The 16,617-nt window shown below is 47.8% G+C and overlaps 1 protein-coding gene across 7 annotated transcripts in view; it reads left to right on the forward strand.

Moving 5' to 3' along the window:
- Positions 1 to 10,681, forward strand: part of ULK1 (unc-51 like autophagy activating kinase 1) — an 85,757-nt gene extending 75,076 nt beyond the window's left edge. For all 7 annotated transcript variants that reach the window (XM_075041473.1, XM_075041467.1, XM_075041469.1 and 4 more), the window contains 5 exons: positions 2,306 to 2,484; positions 2,628 to 2,746; positions 4,986 to 5,143; positions 5,362 to 5,497; positions 7,462 to 10,681. In XM_075041473.1, coding sequence (XP_074897574.1) covers positions 2,306 to 2,484; positions 2,628 to 2,746; positions 4,986 to 5,143; positions 5,362 to 5,497; positions 7,462 to 7,517 — 648 coding nt within the window. In that variant the 3' untranslated portion in view covers positions 7,518 to 10,681. The remainder of the gene's footprint in view (positions 1 to 2,305; positions 2,485 to 2,627; positions 2,747 to 4,985; positions 5,144 to 5,361; positions 5,498 to 7,461) is intronic.
- Positions 10,682 to 16,617: the final 5,936 nt, after the last annotated feature.

The following is a 16,617-nucleotide window of genomic DNA, read 5'->3' on the forward strand; positions in this document are numbered from 1 at the left end:
AGCCTCTGCTGAAAGTATCTGAAAAAAAGCAAACCTGACACTTATGCTACTGATGGGAGCAGGGGGACACCATGTTCTGGGCCAGAACAGCTGAAGCAGATTGTCAAGGTGAGAAGGCTGCCAGGCTCCCCTTCTCTGCAGGCTGAAGACAGGCTGAAGCAGAGCAAATGCTTTTGTAGCTGAGATATATTTGAAATGTAGGTCAGGCTGCCCATTTGCAGTAGAGGTGGGAGGCGGGTTCAGTCATGGTTTCAGCTCTGTTCGTCATACCTCCTTAGGCTGTCTGGGACTGAGGAAGGCTCTTTTGTATCTGAATTTTGCTGGTGTTGCTAAAAACCCCTAGATACCCGCAGAGGTATGCATACATTGTTTCAGGGATGTGGGTTTGCTCTTCTACTTCAGATTTTATTTAGCTCAATTTTTTTGTCAATTATGCATTGAATTGCATTCGTTTGCTTAATTACCTGCAGAGCCACAGGGCTAGGACTTTCAGCATTGATGTGATCACAATAGTAGTGAGTTTAACTGAGGATCCTGCCTATGTGAGGTCCCAGAAGTATGGGGCCCTGCCAGCTGCCACCAGTTCCGGACCCTGGTCTGAAGAGAGGTGTCCTAAGGAAGTATCAACTTTTATCTTGTTAGTAGCACTTAACTCAGCTTCTATGTCTGTAATGAGTCATTTGTGTTCGGTCATCATTTCTGCTGAGCACAGTAATCCATTTGCATGTTGCAAAACCTTTACAGCATATATTGAGACCCTTTCTGCTCTGTGGAGTTGGCCAGAATGCAAACCTGGCAGATTTTCTGATTTCTGCTGATAGTTTCAAGGCATTGAAATCTTACTGTTTAAGCACCCTTTTTTTATCTTGAGCAAAGCTGTTGCATTCAGATGGGTGGTTCTTCCATCTTTTGTAGAAGTTTCTTTGGGTGCAGACAAGGCAAATTGAAGGCTACGTGTTAGTTTCTTTTGCAGTGCTTTAAAAACACAATACAGAGATGGCTACAGAAGGAAAGACTCTTGTGATGCCAAATGAGGCTACAAATGCCAGCATAATGAGTAGAAGCTGACTGTATAAGCAGAGAGGAAGGCCTGTGCATTGGTTAGAGATAGATACCAGGCTGAGACCTGCAAGATCTCAGCAGTTTCCTGCTCTGCCACAAACTTCTTGTATGACTTAGCAATTACTTAATCTACAAGTTCCTCCTCTGTTTTTAAACAGAGGAAGATGGAGATAACACTTCCTGACCTTACAGGACTGTCCAGGTAGCAAGATGGTGGGAGGAGAGATTTGTATTTCAGATAGTCAAAGCTGCCCTAGCAGCCAAGTGCCTGAGCCAGTGAATGAAAAACAAAAGCTTGTAGAACTTGTGTGGGTTTTTTTTGATAAATTCATGTAGGAAAGATCCTTACCAGCCCCCTTTGAGAGAATCGAGCCACTGAATGTTTGAAGATCAAGAAGGTTAGCTACTGCTTTACAGAAAGAGTTTGAACAATGGAGTTGCATCTGTTCCAGGCAGCAATTCATTTTCTAGGACCCACAAGCATTCAGTTTTTCCACAAATACTAACTTTCCAAAAATGTTTTCAGTGACTTAAGCAATGCAGCTTCCCAGAAATGGGATAATCCCCTTTGATCTGTAATAGCAGAGGAACAACTGCTTTGAAATGAACGTAGCACTTAGTGTGTATGCCACTCGCTAAGTGGCAAGGAGTTGCAGATAAAAGATTGTCCTTGCTGTCCCTTCAGAGGATCTCACCCAGGGCTCACTGCACTGAACTGGGAGGATATAAAGACCAAGGGCTAAGTGAGGGCTGGGCTGTGGGGTGGGACACACTGCGTTTGCAGTTTTCTGTGGCGTAGGAGGTTGTCACTCACGAAATCCACACCCACTTTCAGTTTTGTAGCAGCATTGCTGTGGTGGGGACCAGAGCTGGGCCTGTGGCGTAGATGGTCTCTCCCCTTTCCTGGCTGATTTCTGAGAGAGTCCCAGAGAGCTGGGATCCTCCTTGAGAAGGGGGCATGTCATTTTGGAGCAAGTCTCACCAGCTTCTCAGGGAGCTGCCTGGAAATTTCTGGCCTGGGATGGTTGCTTGCTGCTGTTATTGTGGAGGAGGAACTGGTGTAGTGTGCAGGCTCAGGGCTCAGTTTGGCTGTCCCTGCCCAAAGCAGAGGTGTAGGGGGCTTTGGGGCCCGGGTGTTATTTCTGTAAGCTGGGATGTGTCACTGGCACAGCTCTAGGTAGGCAGCCCTCCCTGGCATGCCAGCTTTCCCTCTGTAACCCCCACCTTGGCATCCCTTCAACAGCAAGAGCACACCGACATCCTGCGCAGCCTCCGCTTCACGCTGGCCTTTGTCCACTACGTGATGGAAATTGCCGCCCTTAAAGGCAGCTCCAGCGAGATGAGCAGTTCAGTGACATCTGAGTACCAGCTCCAGGAGAGCGTGGTGGCCGACCAGATCAGCCTCCTCAGCCGGGAGTGGAGGTAAGGACCGAGGAGAGAGCCACCCAGCTCCCAAGTCTTCTGTCAATTCTCCCACCCCACGTATCAGTCCATACCAGAAGTCCTTCGAGACACTGGCCACTGTGCCATTGATCTGTTTGCATTGCGATGTGCTTTCTTTGCAGCTACGCAGAGCAGCTCGTGCTGTACCTGAAAGTAGCAGAGCTTCTGTCCTCAGGGCTGCAGATGGCCATAGAGCAGATCAAAGCTGGCAAGCTGTGCCTCTCCTCCACCGTCAAGCAAGGTAAGGGGCCGCTGGGCACATGGTGCAAAGGACTTCCCTGGAATGGAAGTATTAAAAGTATCGCAAAGGGTATGGAGGGGGTTGAGTGAGTGTGAAACCCCACCGGTATGCCCAGGGACTTATTTCTTATTGTCCCCTTGCACAGCCAGGTCTGTTTTTTATTCGCACCGAGGGGAATGTCCCTCTCGTCACGTTGACTTTATGTCTCAAAGCTTTTGCTCATGCCCCTGTGAGAATCTTCAGCGCTAATTAGTGAGAGGCGAATGTATCTTACCTGATTCCTTGTACATCTCTGTCTCAGGTACTTATTTGTACTTGACGTAAGTCCAACTTAATTACACAGTGCATGTCCTAGGAAGTGCTTACTTGGCAAATGGAGACCTGTCTTGGCAGTGATAATTTTTCAAGTGAAACAAAAACACAGGAAGTAAAATACTGGTAATGCTAGAGTCACTTCTTTGCTAGTGTTAACGGCCTTACATTTGCATCTGACTGGCTGGCTTGTCATGCAAGTTGGCTGTGATTCAGTGATTAGAAGAAATAATTTTAAACCTACCATTGTAATATTACTGAGGGAGTTTTTTGAAGCACTTGAAGTACTTGACCCACCAGCCACCTTCCTCAAGAGCTTAGTCTTTGAAAGTACTCGTGCTGCCTTGGGATGTGGTGTAAAAAACCCAAAGTTAAATACATTGAGCACACATACGTTGTAGCAGGCAGTATGGAGCAAGATACACAGGTTTAGTTACACATCCTCCACAAATTCAGGCTAACAGGAAAGTTGTCATAATCCAAATAAATTACTCCTTTTCAGGGCAGATTGCAACTTCTAGCTTCATAGTGTAATTTGTCCTTCAGTGTGTGGGAATTGGGCAAGGCTTTCTTTTCTTGTTTCTCTCCCCACTAAGTACTGCTCCCTTGAGGCTTTTCAGGGCACAGTGAGGACAAGAGGGTTTACAAGGTACTTGTGTCCAATGTATATGGAAAAAGCAGGGAAGTGCAACAGGACACTGCCCTGGAGTAACGTGTGCCAGGCAGGGTCCCTGCCTACAGTCATTTTCTTTTTTCCTGATAATTTGGGCACAGCTCAGAGCTCTGACTGAATTCCGTGGAGGAGGATGTTGCTGTATTTGTGTGTTGTTTTGGGTTTGGTTTTTAAATAGTCTCTTGTCGTGGAGTTTTTCATTTTGCCCTCCTGATGTGACCCACGAGCTTTAGGCTTCCCACTCCCTCTCAGATTCCTTCTGAGCATGGGTGACCTGGCAGTCTGACCCTGAGAGGGTTATGTTTTTGTGCCTTGGTCCTTTTCTCTGATGAAGAGTTACAGCAGCCTTTCTTCCTGGAGGAAGTCTCTTCTCTGGCTCTCTGCTCTCTCATCTCTGCCTGGGAAGGCTAGATATAGTTGCAAGGCTTGGCTGTCATGTGAGGTTGCCCCTCTGCATCGTAGCTGAGAGAGGCTGGTTCATGGTATGGGTTAATTTGCCTCCCCCAGGAGCAAATCATGCAGTGTGGGGATTTTCAAATGTGCACATAGCAGTTAATACTCATAAGATGTTGGTGGGAGTTTGTATTCAGTACTTTTGTAGATCATGCCATGCAGCTAGGCAGGCTCAAGCCTGTGGCATCACTTGCTGTTTTGGATTGTTATTTAACCCCTCAGAATCATATTTGATTCCTGATTTTCTGTCCCGTAACCTTCCCATACAAGCTGCCGCTGTTCAGGAAAGAAGGTGGCCTTTCACAGGCATCAGTGTCTTTTCTTTCTGGGACAGCAGAGTCCCGAGAGAGATTCCCTTGCCTAGTCAGTGCTGCTCATCCACACTCAGCTCCAACAGCTACCACATGCAAGTCACGTACTTCTTCATGGCACGTCATCGCCCATCAAAGTAGCAGAAGCTTTGTATCTGGCACGTCTGTTGCTTCTGGTGGTGCGTGAGACATCTTGCATGGTGCAGACTGCTCTCTGCCTTGTGGCAGCTGAAGGGAACAAAAATAGACCTGGCCTCAGGTGAACTAGGCATATATGTAGGCTTTGCCACGTGCAGGCTTATAACTGGTGAAGGTGACAGACGAAAGGAAAAAGACCCTGTTGGTGCAGCAAGTACTTTCCTGACAGTCTTTTGGCTTTCACTTAACCCCGTTGTCTTGAAGTTACTCATTTGGGGTCCTGCTTGTGGAGCTTGGGAGGTACAGGGAGAAGTGGAAGTAGCGCCTAAAGCGTTTCTTTCCTTTACTCTAGTTGTGAAGAAGCTGAATGAGCTTTATAAATCCAGTGTATCATCCTGCCACTGCCTCAACATGAGACTCCAGAGGTTCTTCTTGGACAAACAGAAACTCATGGATCGGATCAACAGCATCACTGCAGAGAAGCTCATCTTCAGCTATGCTGTGCAAATGGTAATAACCATACAGTGCCTGGAATCGGGGATAGTGCAGGGCAAGTGTCAGGCATTAATGGTTCCTGCTGGTGGCCTTAGCAGATGGTGTTACTCATGGTGCTGTGTGCAGCCTCTGGAGGCTGGGTGAGGGAGGTGTTCATGCAGCTGGGGGGCCATGCTGGGAAAGCTGGATCTTGGTCTGGGAGTAACCTCTTGGCACGGGGTTCTTGCCTGCAGGTGCAGTCTGCAGCCCTGGATGAGATGTTCCACCACAGAGAGGACTGCGCACAGAGGTACCACAAGGCTCTGCTGCTGATGGAGGGGCTCCTGAACATCATCACTGAACAGGGGGACATAGAAAACATCAATAAATGTGAGTGTTCAGTGACTTTTTTTTTTTCTCCCACTAGAACATGTGCTTTTCTAGGTCAATGGATCAGAAATTTCAGTACCCAGCATCCTTTTTTCCTTTGGCTACTTCTTGGTGGACATAGCAGAGATCTCGTGGCTTGTTGTAGCTCCTCACAGCCTGGCCTCCTACTTTCCCAGCGGGAAAACTGTTAGAAATGCAGGTCCCTGTTCTGAGCCATATTTTGAGAGCTTCACATGCAGAGCAATTGCCAGGGCTTTGTTGGAGCTTTTGATGTGTGAAAGAACTCGCTGAAGGAAGTGGTTTGGCGACAGCAGGGGCCTGGGTTTGTTTTCCAGCCGGAACCATCCCTCTGATTGCACAGAGCACTTGGGAACGTGAAACTGGAGCAGCTGTTGGGCAGAGATGGCCGATCAGCACAGTGAGGGCTCCTTCCAGCATGTCTCCTGAAACAGGACTGCTCACCTGTCTGGTTCCCCAGTGCCAGGCCTGGCTGAGAAGGCAGCAGACGTATTTTTCTCATCAGCAAGTGCTTCTGTAACAGTGAAAGCCAAACTCTTACCTACTTGCTATCGTTTGGCTTCCTCTCCCAGGGACAGATGGACTCCTCTGTCTGCTGCTCCAAGCTGTCATCTCTCCTGCGCTCTGCCTTTGTCATGAGGGATGCTATTCTCCGCTGCTGCAGGCTCCGCAAGTCCGCACTCCATGTGGAGTGGAAAGGACTGATTTCCCTTGCTCTGAGAGCACTTTCCCTGCCCTTATGGCTGGGGTTTAATCACCTCTGTCATCTCTCTGTATGGGAGGCGGGCAGAGGGGATGGGGGATAGCCATCATCTGTCAGAGCAGCTTCAATTGGCCTTGGCTCTGCTCTGCCACAGCTAAACCAGCCCATCCGCAGCAGCTCCTGTTGGCGTCAGTACGGCTGAAGGGAAAGGCCGCAGCTGGCAAACCGTGCCTCTCCCCTCTGCTGGCTACCGAATGCCTTTCTTGGGCTGGCGTCCAGAGTGCTGCCAGGCTGCTCTAGCCGTCCGTGTAGGCAGAGCTCTCGGATGGGTAATGAGAGAAGAGATTTCTGGCTCACAGGCAATCAGTCAGTTAATTATCACCAACTTTCACAGTTGACATGAGGCTCACTGAAGGAGAGCAAAGGGAGATTGGCGGGTGGTGTGTGGTACTGGAAGGCTAAGTGAATAGGGAATACTAAGTAGTTTCTATTGTACCATTTCTTACCAACCTGAATCACATCTTTTGTCCAGAGATACAGTTAATGCATCTAATAGATTTCTTTTCCCAGTTGATATCCTGGGATTCCCTGTTTTACCCTATGTTCCAGCTTCCTGATTGAGCTGTTCTCTGGTAGACTGTAGTGGGTATACATTTCATTTTAGATCTCAGGTATATGATCACTTATTTCTGAAAAGTAAAATGATGAACCTAGAAATACAGCGAGTCTTCCTGTGAGAGCAATGAATCCCACCGAACATTTAGATTTTGAGAGAGTCTTGGGCTCAGACAGTGAGAATCTGGCACCAACTGTGCTGGGCTGGGCTCAGTCTCTCAGCTGTAAGCCATGACAAATGGCATTGGAGACCTTGAGTCATCGTGCCTGCTGGCAAAAGCCGCTCCAATAACTAAAAGCGAATAAATTGTTCCCGGCGGATGGTGGTTCTTTATAACATCTTGATACCTCTATCACAACTGCTGCCTCCTGGCTTTTGTTGTTGGATCCCCGATTATTCAACCCTTTGGCCTGTCCCTTCCCAGCATGGTGTTTGCAGTCAGGTCCTCATCTAGTCTAAATCAGTACCTGGGAACGATTCTCGAAGGGCTGCTTAAATTTGCTGAAGTTCTGGGTTGGTTTTTTTTTTCCCTTCAATCTCCATTCAATCTCCAACATGTTTTGGTAGTCTCTATATTGCTAGGAAAATGAGAAGTTGATTTCTTTTGTTGTTTTTTCTGTCTCCCAGGTAAACTGTGCATCGAGCGCAGGCTGTCAGCTCTGCTGTCGGGGTTCTGTGCCTGATTTCAGTGTTGTTGTTCACACGTCTCGCCCCAGCTGATCACTTTGTTTCCAACGGCCTGCTGCTGTGGTGGGAAACGATTTTGGCAGTAGGAGACCTGGAGGGTGAACTGCTCAGTGTTTTGTATTTTGACATTTTGGGAAGTTGTTTCACAGACTTGGATTCCTTTGTGGGGATGTGTGACTGCAGCAAGCACAAATACTTCCCTGCCCAAAGGCCTCGGCGAAGACGTAGCCGATCTGGAAAGGTTCCCTCGTTGGCAGAGGGGATGAAGGATAGAAGTCTGCTTCTTCCCAGCACTTTGAAGGATAAGACTGCTGCCTATCCCTCTTCCTTAAGAACAGGGTATTCCAGTGCTGTGTCCATTGCAGGCAATGGATGTGCTGAAACTGCTGGCTTCAGTTAATGTCAGAGGGTGTCATTCAGAAATCAAGGCCAGTTTGTGTACTTTCCCCTATCCTAGCTGAGAGCCAGGCATCTTCAAGCTTCCTGGCAACCCGAGGCTCCCCTCCTTTCTCTCCTTTGTCCCTTCTCATACGTGTTTATGCCTTGGAGTGCTTACAGAATGGCAGAGAGGAGGGAGTCGGCTCCCTTTTGCCTGAGCGTTGCTGAAGCAGCTCCCACCTCCTACAGACTTACTGAGCGAGGCAGAGGACACGCTGCTGCTGAGGAAGCTTGCATCTCCCGTGGCTGCCGTGTGGACTGCCTCTCTGCCTGGATGGGCGAACGACACAGGGAAAGAGACTCTGCGCAGGAAACAGGAGGACGACAGAAAGTGTAACGCTCTTGTGTCTGTGAAAAGCCAAAATGAATCCGTTCGTTCCTTGGTCCCCGAGCGCAGCGGGATTACCGTGAAAGACTCCTGGCTGTTCAGCTCGGCCTGTCAGTACATATCTGCCAGGAGGAAGCACTAGCGCTGTCCTGCTTTCGGCTGTTGTCTCAATGACCCCTTTCCTGGAGCCCTCACCACCCCCCCCCGCCCCCCCAAACTGAAAACACTAGCTTTGTGAATCAAAGGAGCACTTTACACACTATGGGAACTTTGAGAAGTTGACTTTGCATCACACAACAACCCAGGAACATCACGACTGTTAGGAATGCTGTTCTCTTTATTCCTTTCCTTGCTTCCTGGTTGTTTTATTGCACTACGTGTGTGCGTATATTAATATGTATTCCTAAGGGTGAATATATATTGATATATATATATATGGTTTGTGTGTAACTGTACGTATTTAACTGTACTGTATCTTGTGAGTGTGAGGCAAAAAGCACTGCAGAGTCTGTGCTGTTCCTCCTCCACACCAGGCAAAGCTGACTTGCAGTCTGGCAGTACCAAGATGTGTTTTGTTTTGGTTTTTTTTTATTTAAATGTTCTTTTAAGGACAGTCAATATAAAGCTCCGTGCTTTTTAAGAGCTCAAGAACAGGCGTTAAGATCCTACACACTTACAGTTGGAAACGCATTTTTTAAGAAGTTTTATTTGCTGCTTCATTTTTTTTATAAAGAAATCTTGTAGTGTTCATTTTTATGTTCAGCATTTCTTTTAGGGAGACTCTGTAGCCAAATGAGACTGTGGGTGCGAGTGGCTCGAGTTCCAGTTGAGGCTTCGGATGCTGTGAGCATGTGCGTGAGAGGATAGCTGGCTGCCTTTCTGTCTGTCTGCGTGCGCATGTGTGTGTCTTAATTTATCAGAGTTGTGGCAGTATTTTGTTAGCGCTGGGCAGAAAAGTATCTTTGAAAGCAACTCGAAACCTCAGGCTTTGTTTTTGGGGATCTAAAAATATTTTGCACATGGTGGTTAAGTCCTCATTGCTTTTTTTCTCTCAATAATGGCACGTTCAGTGTGATACTTTACAAGGGTTTCAGGAGCAACTTAATTGGCTTTGGAGCTGGCGTCATCTTTGGCAACATGGGTGTTTCTGATCACAGAGCAGAAATGCCAATAAAGAAATTTAAAAATATTTCCAATTGCCCCAACCAGGGAAGTTTAAGTGTAGCTTTCACAAATGCTTCAGTATTGGGCTGCTGTTACATCATACGTTCACAGCCTGCTGCTTCTGTGGCCGTTTGTGCTTGTGCCTGGGAAAAAAAGACACAAAAAAAAGACAAAAACAACCAACCGACCCCCCCAGCCTGTGGACAGAAATGCAGAGGAGACCCAGACTGCTTCCAAAAGGCTTTTCCCAGTTCTGCGAAGGGCTATGCTGCAGGTGGGAGCGGTGCACCGGGAGGCAGCACGAAAGCACTAAGCCAGGACTGACTCTGCAATACAGACACCTGCTACGCACCCCGAACCCTCCCGGCAAACCCCGAGCGTACACGAGGGCCTCCTGCCAAGGAGAAGCACAGCCCAGGATCCATGTCTCTGCCGCAGGTGTAACGATCTCTGTGTGTGGCAAGCTCAGCACTAACCTTCCAGCTGTACTTAATTACTTGAATGTATCAAAGTTGTCCACATTCAATGTATAAAGTATATATTGCTCCAAAAAATTGTGGTTTACAGACCTACAACCAATATATATGTATGTGTTTGTGTATATACATACAAGGATATGTGTGTGTATGTGTGTGTATGTATATAGATACACACACAAACACAAACATGTGTATATATATATGTTTTCTCTCAATACTTGAAACTTAGCCACTGTGCTTGAATTAAAAAAAAAAAAAAAACCACAAAAAACCACACAAAAAAAACCCAAAATGGGAAAGGAAAAAAAAAAAAAGAATAACAAATCAGACAGGTGATTTATTTTGCCATCACTTTGGTGACTTTTTTATCTAACTGCATGTAGCGTGAAACCAACTTTTTTGGTGAAAAATATTTATTGCTTTGTAGACAATAAGGTATGGAAAAAAAAAAAGAAAAAAACCCAAAAACCAACCCCCCAACCATTGTTGAAGTTGCTAGTGTAGTCCACCTGCTATTGTCATGGCTTTGTTACTGTTGCAGCGTTTGTGTCTAGCGTCTTTAATAGATTTCAAGAAACCTCAGTCTAATAAACATGTATCTTCAGGTTTGTGAGAGCGTATGATGATGTTCTTTATAAGGTAATGCTTGATACTTTGTCAACATTTTTTATTTGTGTTTTGTGTGACTTTTTTTTTGGCTTTAAATTGTACAACACCAATTTAAGAAAATAAAATTGATTTGAAATTGTTAGCGGCCTACTTTCAGTACTTTGTAATTCCAGTTTAGTGCGGTATCCGAGTAAGGTATTTAATGTATTTGGTTCTACCAGCCCTTTCAGGTGAAAAAGTGCTGTTAACCCCTTTTCACAGGGGGTGAAGCTTGCGACAGAACAAGCTACATTGCCTAAATCTGCAGATGAAGCCCTTGAATTTGGAAAAGTTGAAGCCAGTTTCTGGGTGGGACCTGCAGTCAGTGGTTCATCTCTCCTTATTACCTGGCTATGCTCTCCTCCCGCTATGGTTAGAAACTCTGTCAGGAGTTGATAGCAGACCCCTTCCCATCCCATTAGATGCTTAAATTTCTCCCATGTTTCAGTATTTGCAAGATCACCTGTCGTAGTGATTTATTACTTGGCGCTCCCGCGCAAAGCACGCTGGAGCAGGGGTGTCTGATGGCCATATGGAACGGTGAGGACCCAGTGTACGTCTTTGTACTTATTGCAGTTTGTTATTGGAACAGAATGGCATGTGGCTTTGCTTTCTCTTGCCTGCCTAGCTATGCAAAAAATCACTATGGCAAAAAGTACAAGAAGAATGCTGTGAGCATTGGTCGTGACTTCACGTGTAAGACGGGTAGCTGTAGACCCTGCTCTGCCTGATTCAGAATATTCTCGGATGAAAAGCTAAGCTCTGCATCTGGGAGGTGAGAGAGGTCCTGAATTAATTAGTCCAGTCCTTCCGCTCTTAAAACAAGAGGTGTAAACTTTCAGGAGCCAAGTACCGTAATTCCACCAAACATTTCCCAAAACTCCGCTTGCTGGACTGTGCGTGTTATTGTTGGCCGTGAGCATCCCTGGGGAGAGTCCTGCCCACAGCCCCCCTGTGACTCAGCATCACCCCAGACAGTTTCTGGACTGTATTGTGTGTTTGTGAGGAAAGACCCTATTTCAAAATCTTAATTAACCATGAGCTGGAATTGTTTTTTTGTGCTCAGCCCTATTTATAACTTCTATTTCCTGCCCTTGCCTTTCCCACCACAGGGAATTGGACGCCACGTTCGCTCCATGAGAACGGTCTTGCCTGGAAAGGCCGGGCTCTGGTCACTTGTCCTTTACGCTGACTCAACGCGCAGGGAGAGTCAATTCCGTTTCCCTGCAGAGTTGCCCCACGCTGCAGTGGCATCAGTGTTGGGGGCAACTGCGAAGCTGCACTTCAATGCGGGGAAAGCGTCGTGGTGGTACAACCTAGGCGAGACCCTATGGCAGCCCTTGGAAGACTGGTCAGAGCTAAATAAATATAAATGCTGGTGTTGCTTAAAGTCTAGCAGTTCAGCACACTTGGATCTTTGTTTTGGGGGTTTTGGTGGGGGTTTTATGAGGTTTTTTGTTTCTTTGGGTTTTGACATGTAAAGCCCCCTTTTGTAGAAAAACCTCCTGTGTGTTTGTTCCCTGCAGCATGGGATTGTGGTAAAGAATATATACATACAAATTTCTGATGCTGAGGGTAAGGGAGGGGCTTTCTTTTGAAGCTGCCTGTGAAGAAGTTTAAAGGTTCAGGTGGAAAACCTGCAGCCAAATGAAAGATGGACCACTGTGCGTCACATGCCCGGGTGGATAGAGAATACTCTGCTGAATCCATGGGACTCTTTCATAGGCAGCAGAGCAAAGGGGGGAAAGTGCTAGCTGGGAAGACTTAAACAACAGAAATAAACAGTCTCTTCTAAAAGCACTAAACCATGGGGCCTGAACAGTTTAAAAGCACCAGTGAAAATTGCACAACTTTCTAGATGTTGACTGTGACGTTATGCCGCTGTTGATTCAAGGAGAAAACAAACCCGAGCAATTCTTCCAGGGCATTTGGCTTCGTTCCCACATTTTATATTTAGTTGTTGGTAAGTACGTCAGCAAAAACATGCTCATTCAACTCTGAAAGATCAGAGGTGGTTTAGTGACATCAAGGAAGTAGAAACGGGTGGGTGTGTGTTGAACCGAGGCAATACGAAGATCAAGTATTCCGCTTTTAGTTACCAGCTCTTTTAAAGCTCATGAGGAGTTAACTCCTTCACAGCATGTTTTAGCTCTGCACTGTTTAACTCACAGCATCTTCTCCTCCTGCAGTGGCACGCTGATCCTGGTTGCAGCACGCTCCTGTGTGCTGGCTGATAGTCCCGCTCACCTGAGCGGGGTGAGTAGTCGTGGAGGTTGTAAGGGCTGGAGGGTTTTTGCTGAAGGAGGGGAAGGGCTGCGTGGCGGGGAGGCAACACACTGCCACAGCTCTGCAGGGCAGGAGCTAATGCTCTCCAGACAAATCCTAGAGGTTGGGTTTATTTAAATTAATTACCATAAATGTAGCACTGATGATGGGTGCCATTCCTTGCATGAGGGATGGCACGTAGTGCAGAGATACAAACTTCCCTGGGACATTTCTGTTCTAAAAGCAGCTTTTTTAGGGACAATAGCGTCAGAACCACCACCTGCCCTAGGAGCTGAAACCTGGCAGGGGATTTGAATGCTTTTAGAAAACATGTTAAATAACCTATTTCTAAGAATGAGCTTAAGCAAGTAATGTCAAAAACAGGTTTCCGCCCTTACTGTGGACAGAGGGTGACCGAGTTTCCAAATGTTCACGGTTGTTCTTCATGAGCTCTCACTGAGACCCAGATGCTACTACTAGAGATCCCTTGGGGTTGGACCCAGCCACCTCCCGCGTTGGTAAACGTGGCTGGCTGTGTCCACAATATGGCTCAGATCCAAAGCCCTGGTGCAAGAAGAGTCAGCTCCCAAAAAGTCATCCCCCAGTCTGCAGTGCACGAGGCAACGTGCCGCAGACCTACAGCATGTGGGGTTTGTGGCTTCGGCGGCTTCTCAGTGTCTGCTGTGCCTGAATATTTGCTTACGTTGGCAGAGGGATCATTAATACAATGTGATGGGGAAATTACAAGTCTGCTAGGGTTCCTGCTGCAGGTAACCTTGGAACACTTAGAAGTGAATTGTTGCTAAACTTCTCCCAATTCAGATGTTGTTTTAGGCAGCTGCGTCACTTCCAAGTGAGAAAAGAATGGCCTGTGTTACACCTAGTGGAGGAATAGCTCTTGACTGGGTCTCAAACGGGAACATTCTCCACAGCTGAAAGAGCTTCCAGTGCTTTTCCCTTGTGTTCTTCTGTGGGGTTGTTTCCAGGTAATGCCCCGCGGAGGGCTGGGGAGCTGCAGACTAAGGTGTTCCTTGTCCCTTGCAGTGCAGCATGTCTCCAGTTCCCAGCACGGAGGTAAAGAGCTTTTCACTATGTTTGGTATCTCCTGAACTGCTGGTGCCATGCAGCAAAGAATATTTGTCCAAATGAGAAAGATGCATCTCCCCAAATTTGCTTTGGATTTGCTTGCCTGGCACTGCAGTGAAGATCTTTCCGCTGCAAGTCCCAGGATACACGCTAACCCTCAGCCCCGACCTCTTTTCTGGGGGACAGAAGGGCTGTGGGTTTTCATCCTCTGCTGAAGTCTGTTGCTACAGCTGATTGCTGGGTACGCTGCACTCCCCACCCCTTAAACTCATTAAAGATCAATTGAGCAGTTTTTTCCTTCCCTTTAACAGAAAACAATTTGAAGAAAACGTCCCTCAAAACACAATGTTTCTTCAGAGCTTTTGTTTTTATTGATTTGAAAGAAATTATATTTCTCTGAAAATGTAAAAGCCTCTTGGAATAAGTAAGTCCTTGTTCAAAGCAGGCCTCGGGGAGGAAGACGAGCGAAAGTTGCCGGGGTCTCGTCGCCACAGGAGAGCGGCAGGAGGCTGCTCTGGAGGGGAAGGCCAGCTGCCCCCGGGGCTGAGCCCGCCGTGGGGCCGTGGGGCCCGCTCTGCCCGCCGGAGGGGGAACGACCCGAGTGTCCTGGGGGTGGAAGGAGCGGGTCCCCGACCACAGCTGCGTGTCAGCAGCGCCCTGGCAGTGAAAAAGCTGGGGAGCCGAGGCCGTGAACCGCAGCCTCGCCTCGCCGCCTTGCCCGGCAGAAGGCAGAGAGGAGGAGGCCGGCGGGCGGAGGCAGTTTTGGGGAGGAGCAGCCGGTTCGTGCTGCCAGAGCCCCACCTGCAGGCTGCCGCCGCCCGGGCACCCTCTGCCGCCCTCCCCGGGAGCCCCGGCGGGGCTGCGGCCGCTTCCCGGCCCCGGAGGGGTGGCCCAGGTGAGCAGCCTGACCCCGAGAGGGAGGGATGCGGCGGGGAACTGCCCCAGAGCAGCTTTGAAGGACCCCCTGCCAGCGCACCCGTAAACCGATTTTGAGCGAGGAGCGATACCGGTGTCACGATGAAGGTAAAATTAATATGCCTCAGAACGTGACTGCGCTCGAACACCTCTCCTGCAGCCGTCTCGCTCCCCGAACCAGCTAGCTGTTTGACAAAGGTGCAGTTGTCGGCGAGTCCCCAGATGCGCTCGTACCTAGAAAGCTTTTACGAGGCTGATTTCACTGCTGAGTAAACTTGATGGCAGCACTCTCACTTAAGGCCAAGCAGATGTACTGTTCAACGTAGTTTAATTTTACCAGTCCTATTAAACATGTATGAAATGTTCTGCTCCTCACATAAACAGCGGGGAACTTTGTGAATTGTTTGCACCGATTCCAATTTAATCCTGGGTATGCGTGTGAGAGGAATGAAAGCCCTTGTTAATTTAATTCCTGAAGATGTTAGGTGCTCGCTGTGCATTGCAAATCAAATCCAAGCAAGCGCGCTGGCTTCGCAGACCCCACACGGAGATCTGCAATTGGACCTTCTGCTCCACGCCAGAAACTGCAGCCGTGTCTGCTGCCTTTTCGCTTGAGCTATACATCCCTGAGGGTCTGCCTCGCCGGTGCCGACTCCCACAGAACTGACCACCAGGGGCAACCCTGGCAAGTTGCTTTAATGTCTCCTTGCCTTCGGTAGCTACCTGTTTAAAAATAAAATAGGTGATAAATTAAAAAGAAAGAGGCAGCACGTGTCATGGCAGGTCAAAAGCAGAGCTTGTGCTGCCAGTTCTGGAGCATCATTGCTGCTCTTGGAATGGGTAAGAGGCTGGGATACCAAAGCTTTTTCCCTCTTGGGGTATCCACGTAAGTCTTTCTCCTGTCCCACCACTGTTTTTCTGTATCAGCTGGGGCCTTCTTCCCTCTCTCAAATTTAGCTGAAATGAGCCAAATTCAGAAATCACAGCAGGGACAGAGGAGGAAGCGATGGCAGTGGACAGACAGGCAGCGCAATTGCATAAGCTTCACTTCCTAAGGAAATGAGGCAAAAAAGATTCAGACGCCCTGGTTGAAGCGATAGAGAAATTTGTATTCCCGTTTCCCTTGGCAGCAGTGCTGCACTGTGACAGGCGATCTTTTATCACTTCTCTAAACAAAGTGCAGCTGGGACTGTGTGATAAATCTTCCCCTTGCCCCATCCCGCTACTGAAATAACTCAGAAGTGTCAGTTCAAAAAAGGACATGCTGCATTTCTTCCCCTTATTAGCAGAAATAACAAGCCTATGTTTAATAATCTGGCCTGCTTGGAAACGTCAACCCTTCCATTTTCCATCTGAATGAATAAATGGAGCTCTCTTACACTAATCTTGCAGCGTGCCAGGGAACCCGTGTCCTCTCTGGGTAGCTCTGTCCTATAAAGCACTGAAGCTCGTAGCATAACAAAACAATTTCCAGGTGCATTTGGCTTTTCGGGAGGTACATGCTGTTGCCTGATAAGGGTGCCTATTGTACTCAGCTTTCCCATTAAGTGCATCACTGCAGATAAAACTTGTTGCAGAAGACACGAGCACAACGATTGCTTGAGAAAGCCGGCTGGAGGAAAACCTGACAGGAAAACAAAACCGTAGGTGCTTGTGCTTGATACTGGCACAAGCAGAAGCTGCGTGGAAAGGGGAGGACAGGGACCAACGTTACACCCCTCTGGGAAAGGAACCGTGAGCTTTTGATGACAGACCTGTGTGTCGCGCAAAGTA

Source organism: Buteo buteo, chromosome 11, assembly GCF_964188355.1.
Source record: "Buteo buteo chromosome 11, bButBut1.hap1.1, whole genome shotgun sequence".
In the NCBI taxonomy this organism is placed as follows: domain Eukaryota; kingdom Metazoa; phylum Chordata; class Aves; order Accipitriformes; family Accipitridae; genus Buteo; species Buteo buteo.